We start from the raw sequence: 9,295 nt of genomic DNA, 5'->3' as shown, positions 1-9,295 counted from the left end.
GATCATTCCACTTTTCTCAGGTGCTTCCAATGCCTTCTTTCAGATGGTGACAGGGAAACTTTTGGCAGCTCTTTAAGGCCAGCTGTGGATGGCGTTTAATTCAGCACACATTGGCAGCAGTGAATGGGCTAGAATGCGTGTCAATATTTAAAACCATATGAACGAAATATAGGTGAATTTGCAATAGAAAATATCTTATTCCATCTCTGGTAGCCATTCAAATTCCCGAGCTTGATCATGTTGGTCCACCTTTTTGTCATGCTTTTTTTTCCCCCTAATGTTTGCATTATATGCCAATGGCATCCAACCATGGCCCCATGAAAACAGATTCATAGCCTCTTGCGCAATCTTTCAATCTTGACTGCCATTCAGAAAACAAAGAGAAGTTTCAAGGCCAGGAATGAATCACATCTGGGAAAACTTCATGCAGAATATATGCATGGTTAAGAGCTGTTATATTGTTTCTTTCTTCTGTAGCTTCACGGAATAGTCTAGTTGGAAGGATATGAGTAGGATATCAATGGACAAGAAATCCGTTGGGATATGCTGTTTTCTTTTCTTTTTCCCCCCTTTCTGATAATAATTTCATTTTGTGGATGACGTGGAGAATGTATATAATTGTGACTACAACAGTGCATTTCATCCACTAGTTCTCCCCTCTGGAAACCAAGTACACTTGAACAATGATAAAAACCAGAGAGAAACTCTCTCAGAAGAGACAAACAGAAAAGGGCGACAAATTGTACTTGAACTACCAGATAACTGCTACTGCAAGAAAAAGAAAAAGGACCTTCATTTTCTCAAAAAACCAAACAGGAAAAGAAAGAAAACAGGGGAAAACACAGTTGAATAGTTGAGGTATCATCCCTTTCTTGGAAATTTTCATCTTTGTATCTTTCTCATATGTTCAGGAAATAGAATTCCTCCATCTTCTAGGTGTCTTTCTAGTCTGGTCGGCTGCAGTTGGGAGCTGAGACCCGATATCATGAGTTTCTATATTTGTCATCTTGGTGAGTTTGCTTAGTTTCTTCCAGCCACTGGTCCATGCCGATGTCTGTTTCTGCTTTGACGTCTTGTCAAACTGTCTCTGCAAATTTTCCATGTCGTTTTGGAGTTCAAGGTACTTAGCCTTCATGCTCTCAAGCTCGAATTTAAGTGTATTAATATCTTTTTTAGCTGCTGTCCATCCTTCTTGAAATGATTGTGGGGTACCCTCAAGTAATGTTTTTCGGTTTGATATCACTGGCTGATACTGAGATTCACCAGCTTCTTTCAGGGTGTTGTTGGCTATTGCGTTGTTTATCTTCACTTGCTCGGAGAAGAGGACCTGAACCACAATTCTTAGTGGGAGCCGTTCATTTTGTGCAGCATGCATGCAAGCATCAATAGAGAGCTTTTGGCAGTCCATCACACGACAAAGCCGCTTCCTTTCATGCTCAGAGAGCGTCGGGTGGGCCTGAAAATATGATTGTGCAATCAAACTTTCAACCAAAACAGAGTTATTCCTTTAAGTTTCTATATTTGAATGTAATCAGAAAGAACTTTAACATAATCCTCATGTTTGAAGCGCGCAATCTTGGTAACTTAACAAGAACAGCTTCTTCAGATCTTCAAAGTAAAGGCAAAGACTGCAATTATTGTTATTATTATTACTATTTTGAAAGTCATTTTCTAGAATGTTGGTGTGAGTTTGCCCCACATCATGTGTTTTAGCAATAGCAGCATACAATGATTGGCATCACAACAGTACACATCACTTTGCAGCATTGCTATTTGTGTTTCCTATTCTATTTGCTGTGGAAAAGAAAAGAGTTTGTATGTTCTATCAAGCAAGTGAGTCTACTCTTACTTTATCTGCATCATGGGGAAGTTGCACTACTGATGGTGATCTACACCGTTCAAATTAATATGTATGTATGGATATTGTTTTTTGAGTAATTTTCTGCTTATTACTACAATGTATGCTTTTACCTGTGTAGTACTCATGAATAAAAGTGTATGAATCTCTATCTTGGAATATTCTTACTCCTAAAGTGAAGTACTTTAACAGTTAATAATTTTATCCACAAGAAGGTCTCACCTATGTAGAAATCAAAATAAGAATTGTAGTTGAATTACCTTGAGATATGAATCAATTGCTCGATAAAGTCCATCATCACAAGTTCTTGCAGATTCTGGTAATGCCTCTGCTAGTACCTGAAACTTTGTAAGAGAAAGGTTTCTGTCTCTGGATACCTCAGTAAGATAACTGTCAACAAGCCTTGCCACTCTCATCTTGGCATTAGAGCCATTACCCCTTTGAGTTCCTTCATACAAGTGTTTCTCAGGAAAAGGCTGCCTGCTTGGACTTGAACTGTCTGTTTGCTCTTGAACAAGGAAATGCTCCAAGAGCCTCTGAACAAGATCAACATCGTACAAAGTCTCGCTTTTGTTGTATGAAGGAATGAGAAGATCGGCTAATGCAGCCTGTTCAAACTGCATTCCCACTCGCTTCTCTAATTCAGTAACTAAAGCAGGAGCCACTTTCAACATGTTTGCCATCCTCAAAAGCCGTAGAAGGAAGCTGCATGATACACTGTCCTTCTGTGGTGGAATTATACTGATAAGGCTCTCAATGATCATCCGTTGGTCTTTTGCCTGAACAGTTGGGGGGTCATCTTTGGCTCCTGCCACAACCATATGGAGACCACCTTTCCAGCTACTACTACCACTACTACCGTTACTGCTGTTGCTTCCTTCATCTCCCATCCCTGTTCCCATCCCCTCTTTTATCAAACCAGGAAGCCATTTTGTTGCATATTGCATTATAGAAGCCCCGATCAATTCAAACCTCATCCCCTTCACCTTAATTGCAGTAATGACCCTAACAAAGTGATCAATCCTAAGAATTGAGACATCTTCAAACCACCAATCAGGAGGAACCTGCTGGCCTCTGCTGGGGCTAGAATCCTTCATTTCATTCCACTTGGGGCTAGAAACTTTTGGGGGTTTTCCGGTATAAGCCCATTTGATTCCTTTTGGATTTGCACAAGCCTTCCAAGCTATGGACTCACTGCATCTGCGGACAATTTGGAGGTTCTCTGCCCATGGTGAGAGCTTCTCACAACTTTTCAGTACTATTATGGAGTCTCTCCATGAGGATAAAACTACATAGCTGAGAAATGCTTCCGTTTTGAAAATAAGATTGCCTTCTTCTAAGTCCTCTGTCATTTCAAGGTACTCTGCACCACATCTCAGACCAGATATATTGGCTGCAGTCAGATCAACCGCAATTCCGTAGCAGAATTTTGCTGCTAGCTCAAAGGCCTCAGGTCCGCCTGGAAGGTCATCGAAAGCTATCTTGTTCAAGTCTGCATTATGTGATTCATAAATAATTCTGTTCATCTTCCCACTCCTAGACAGCAGGGGATACTTTTACAAGTGCAGAGAAACAAAGAGAGAAGATTTTTAGTTAGTCAACTGATTCAAGACCCGTCTTCAATTCATAAGCTAGCTTAAAGAAGGAAAACATCTACCTTGTGCAAGTGGAAACTAACATCTCCAATTTGAACTAGAAAGTCACTTGGAATATCAGTAGCAACATACCTATGATTCACACACCAAACCCATCAAATATTTCACAACCTTAGTCTAGAAAACGAAGCTATTTACTACCATGTTCATACATACCATGACTGGCCCCGGAGCTCGAACCCATCATTCTTGACGCCGTGCTTGCTTGAACCCAGGACTCCATTTCCATAATCTCTTCCCCCAACCAACTCGCTGTCGGATTCCCACATGATGACAGATGGAACCCCAGCAAATTTGAGCCGGACTTCCTCTGTTTGTCAGGAAAGGGGCTCTAAATCAGAGGAAGAACAAGAGATAAAATAAGCAGCAGCTGCAAAGCAAAGCTGAAACCACCAGTGAAACACAGATGGTGAGAAAAAGGAAGAATCCACATGGGATGCTTGGAATTATCTCCAAAATTGTCGGCTTCTTACTGATTTTCTAGTCCTCTTACAGGCTGTGAAGTTATGGGCATAGTAGTAGTACTGTTCTTGGATCACTACACTTGCACAGATTCCCTTTTGCAGGTAAGTGTGGAAGATTCAGCTCCTCCTCCTTCAGCATCCCTTTTATCTTCTTTTATTTTCTCTTCCTTTATCTTTCAATACCTAGAACCATCACATTCCCGAAACATTCCTCAATTGACACAGAAGAATAACAGATTTTTTACCTGGCCTATGATGGATAAATCCCACAATTTACAAGCTCGCCACTGAGCTAACTCCCCATTTAAATATTTTGAGGCAAGGGCTGATGGAATTAAGAATACAGTAAAAAAAAAAAAAAAAAAGTCTTCTCTGGTTGATCAAATGAGTTAGAAAAAAAAAAAATCGTGAACAGTGAAAGTACTTGGAAAATGATGTGAGCTTTGTTGTTTGTTCCGAAAACTGCTCAAAGCCTTTTTACATCTCTTCTGAATTTCTCTGAGAGAATTTCCTACTCAAATTCATCCAAGGACCCAATCAGGGGCCTGGCTGAACTTTCTAATTTGTTGACATTGAGGATGGAGGATGGGAGCCATAAGGCTTGATTGGGTGCAATTGGGATGATTTTTGTACAGGTCTTAAATGTAACGTACGAATCACATGGTCGTTGATCCGCGAATCATCCAGCAATGAGGGGCCCCATTGTCCCAAGACCTGTCCTTGTAGTGATGTATTCCACTGGAAAAAAGCTGGATTTGATCCATATTTTACTGTATGGTACATGAACATCTTCGGACTAGGCATATTTTCCTGAGCGGTGCCCAAATGTGAAGAGACTGTCCCTCACAAGAATCGATGTAGAACTGCCCTTTACAAAGGCTGATGCACTGGCACCTTTTTCCGCTCACCTCCAATGCACTGGACCAAGTGTGTTGGGCGTTTTGGGGGAGATTTTTCAGGCGATTGTGTATCTGTTTCAGGACTGATTGGACATATCACAGACTATTTCATCGAATAGATGATAAATCCCTAGTCCCCACCACCCCCCTGAATTATTATTCGTTTCGGTATTATAATAAATCTTCTTTATTATTTTTATTCAAAGTTTTAGGACTGGGGCAAAAGGGCAATAACACGACTCTCCTACCCGGACAGTGATGGAGATAAGGAATGTAGGACCCCTCTTATAACTCCCGTGGATGAGAGTGTGGTCACCATTCCTCACTCTATACTGGCCTATGCTCATTTTTAATTTTTATTTTTTTATAGGAAAAATGTTTTTATTCATTTCTTCCTGAGTATGCTTGTAGCATACTCTAATATTTGAGCACCCTGCTTTTTTTTTTTTTACCCCCTTGCTATTTGATTAAATTCTAGGGTTTGATTTATGCAGCTTTTAATAGATGATATGCTTGTAGCCTTACTCAGTAATTAGAAACAAATATAAAAAAAGAAATCTTAACTTTTATAAATCACTTTTATTTTCGTCTGTTTAGAAATATTTTGTAATACATATATGCATTTTTTTTTTCTAAATGAGAAAATTATTTTATGAAATAATCTTTTTAATATTAAATATAATTGTCAAAATATTAATTTATCATTTTAATTTAATAAAAGTATCTTATAACAAAAGTACCTTACAAATAAATTTTTTATTATATAATATGAAATATAAATCATTTTGGAGAAATTCATCTGGATTTTCAAGTGATAAATAAAATATTTTTAATTCCCTAATTAATAATGATTTATATCCTATATTATATAAATTCATTTATTTTCTTTTTTTTTTCATAAAATTGAATAAAAATTTTGTTAGTTGACATCAATAATACAATAAGAAATTTTAAAAATTAAAAATACAATCAAAACTAAAATACTTAAAAATTAAAACAATTAAAACCAAAAATTAAAAATTAAATACAATTAAAAAATTAAAAATTAAAAACAATTATAAAAAAAATAAAAATAAAATATTAACTCCCATTGTATTTCCAACTTTTTCTTAAATCCATATTTTCTATTGATATGATTCTACTAGTGTGATTTATTGAAGTGAAAGTTAATATTTTATTTTTATATTTTTAGCTTTGATTGTATTTTTAATGCTTAATTTTTTTTTATTTTATTGATCTCAAATCAGTTCTCATGGTAAAAACAAAAGTTTGTTAATTGGTCTTATTAACCTAACAAGTAAAAGGTTATTTTAGGAAATAATTATCTAACTTGTGAAAATATATATGTATTTAAAAATATTTTTAAATGGATAAAAGATAAAACTAATTTATAAAAGTTGAAGTTCATTTTCACTACAAGAAAAAAGGTCATTGTTGACATATATTATCTTGACTTTTAAGGTGATATGTGTCAATATTGCCTATTTAAATGAACAACTATGACATATACAACTTGTTTAAACCAATAATGACATATATAAAATTTTGTTGAATTCTTTGAGGACTTATATAATAGAATCTTGATAGATAATTTATAAGTCAATGTATAGTTAGTATGTTCATATGTCAAGGTACTTATATAATTTATATGTAAGCAACCATGACATATGTGTAAATTTGAAACAATAAACATTATTTATAATGTGGCTAGCTTGATATAAAATAAAAAGTCAAGGTATGATTTTAAACATATATGCCATTTTAATTCTAGTAAAATGACCTATGGATTATAAGTCAAGATATCATGTTATAATTACCTATCAAGGTTCCCTGTGGCATTTACAAAGGACACCCCTCATTTTCTCAAAACCCAATATTCATTTTGAGAGCTTAGGGTTTGAAACTTTTTGCTCTAAACCAAGGATGAAAATATCGGTAATTACGAATATATCGGCACTTTGATTTTACGGATATATCAGAAATATCGAAAAAATATCGGTGGATATTTTTTCACAAATATCGGAAGAGCGAAAATTATTTAAAATTTATAGGAACGCTCGGAAAAACTCCAAAAAATGATAAAATAAGCAAGAATTCATATTTTAAAGTTATTTTGTAAATATAATTGACATAAATATGATAAAAAAAGAAAAACATTGATAGACAGAGATATATCGATAGATTCGATATTTGAATTTTAAGAATAATAAATATGAATTTTGAAAGTATATAAAGTTAGAATTGAGTTAAGAAATATTTGATTTTATTGAATAAAAATAATTTATACATAAATATAATGCATATGACATTGCAATAGTCTTAGTATCAAAATGAAGATTGATTGATTTCATCATATTGTTAGATGAAGGGTGCCCATCTTGTTGAAGACAATATTTATTTAAAATTTTTTTTAATATTTTTATTAAAACACGTTTTATTACATTTGAAATGAAAAATTAAATTAATTTATATAAAATATTTTATTTGAGATTTAATTTCTAAAATTTTATTAAAAATATGTGGTAACAACTTTTTCTATTAATATTAATTTATTTAAATGATTAAAATTATTAATAATTTATTTTATTAAATTAATTTTAATTCATAAAATATCGTCCATAAAAAAAGAAATTTCAATCCATGGAAGTGATTTAATCAAAATAACGATGGGTAGTTGATAATTATTTATATAGAGAGAGGAAAATTGTTCTCATGATTTGTTTCCTTTTTTTTTTTTTTTTTTATCTCTACTATATCTAAAATCAAAAGGGCCACCCGCTTCTCTCTCGAGGCCTCGGGCATCAAGAAGCCATTTTCTGAAGTTGCCCTCCAGACGAGAGAATCCGCCCTATTTTTCTCTACGACTCTCAATCCTCGCAGGTACTAATCTAATCATGTTATTATTATTATTATTATTATTATTTTGCAACCCTGGTTTGATTCCCAAGAAAATCCATCTCCTATTCGATTTCCGGGAAAATTCATCCTTGTTTGATTTCCGAGAAAATCCATGCAAAACCCCTAAGGAAAACCAAAAAAATTGTTTTTTTTTTTTTTTTTGCTCTATGTTTTCTCTTTGCAAAACCCCCCGTGTTAGCCCAAGGGTTCTCTTAATCAGGTTTTGATGATAACAAACCATGGTTAAGTGACTAATTGGTTTAAATGTTTAAGAATCTCAGGTATAAACTCAAAAATTCATCAAAAGACCAAATGGATACAAGATCAAGACGCTTGGAAGACTTGTGATCATAGGAAACTAATGTAAGATGAATGCATGAGTGCACTTAGGATTATCACACGTTTCATGCATCTTTGAAAACTCAGTTTATTCTTTAAAACGTCGATTTCATTAAAACCCGAGTTTTTAATTAATGTACCTTAGGCAAAATGTTTCAAAATTGGCTTAATAATTTTCCTAAAGACCTTGCCTAAGCATTAGAAAATAAAGGAATTAAAAAAATAGGTTTTCAGGGCCAAAAAGGCTCAATCGGTCAAGGCTATGCCCAATCGGCTCAACCGGTTGAGGAACCGGTCGACCGGTTGTGGTCGTCCGGTTGAGTACCGGTCGAGGGAGGTAAAAAATCTTCTCTCTCTTCCAGTAGTCTTCTCTTCCCGATCGAGGTGTTTCCCTTATCGGTCGAGGTCTGGTCGAGGACCGGTTGAGGCAACGGTAACCTATCATGCATTAAATGCTCCAACAGCTAGTGAACCGGTCGACCCCTAGTTCGATCGGACGAGGTTACCTTTTACTATTTTTTATTCCCGAGCTTAGAAACCTATAAATTGAGAGCTCCACTTCATTTATTGACAAGAGAACACTTGCATTCAATAGCCTACCTACCTGTTCTTGATAAAAAAGCTCTCATTTCCTTCATAGTGCATCAAATCACCACTTGCATATCCTTTAATGCACTCTTGTGTGTCATCCTAGCTTTGTCTTGTATTTGAGCCATCCTTAAGCTAGGTTGAGTGATTATATCTTGTAACAATCTGAGTGTTAAAGCCTTCAAGAGGGTTGAATCTTGAAGAGGTTGTGTAAGAGCCCATTGGAGTTGGAATCCAAGTGTAAGAAGATTGGAAGCTTGGTTGAAGCTTCCAGTTAGTGGAACCCTCACTCGGTTAGGAGGTTGAGGAGAGTGGACGTAGGCAAGGAAGTGCTGAACCACTATAAACTCGAGTTTGAATTCTCTAAACTCTATTTCTTTACTTTGCTTATATTTTGTTTAAATTTGTTGTGATTGAAAAGATTTTAAAAACCCAATTCACCCCCCCTTTTGGGTGTTTTTCTTAACTAAGCATAGCCTTTGTTTTCTCAATTGGTATCAGAGCTAGACCTCTTTTTTTAAGACTTAATCGTCTAAGAGGAAATGACTATTCCATCAAGCTCATCCCAAGTTGAAATTTTTTCAAAACATAGAG

The 9,295-nt window shown here is 35.1% G+C and overlaps 1 protein-coding gene across 3 annotated transcripts; it reads right to left on the bottom strand.

Moving 5' to 3' along the window:
- Positions 1 to 536: 536 nt before the first annotated feature.
- LOC117911715 (root phototropism protein 3) lies at positions 537 to 4,505 on the bottom strand. 3 transcript variants are annotated; one of them, XM_034826112.1, is made up of 5 exons: positions 3,987 to 4,505; positions 3,670 to 3,896; positions 3,516 to 3,585; positions 2,119 to 3,411; positions 537 to 1,456 (listed from the first exon to the last, which is right to left on the bottom strand). In XM_034826112.1, the coding sequence occupies exons 2-5, from the start codon at positions 3,780 to 3,782 to the stop codon at positions 908 to 910; spliced, it is 2,025 nt and encodes a 674-aa protein (XP_034682003.1). In that variant the 5' UTR covers positions 3,783 to 3,896; positions 3,987 to 4,505; the 3' UTR covers positions 537 to 907. The 3 variants fall into 3 exon arrangements, with proteins under 3 accessions (XP_034682003.1, XP_034682005.1, XP_034682004.1); XM_034826114.1 differs by having other exon boundaries at positions 3,670 to 3,823; XM_034826113.1 differs by having other exon boundaries at positions 3,670 to 4,505.
- Between the last annotated feature and the right edge of the window lie 4,790 nt (positions 4,506 to 9,295).

This window comes from Vitis riparia, chromosome 3, assembly GCF_004353265.1.
Source record: "Vitis riparia cultivar Riparia Gloire de Montpellier isolate 1030 chromosome 3, EGFV_Vit.rip_1.0, whole genome shotgun sequence".
NCBI lineage: Eukaryota > Viridiplantae > Streptophyta > Magnoliopsida > Vitales > Vitaceae > Vitis > Vitis riparia.
Note: the sequence above shows the minus strand (reverse complement) of the source record. Positions and strands in the feature narration are given on the sequence as shown.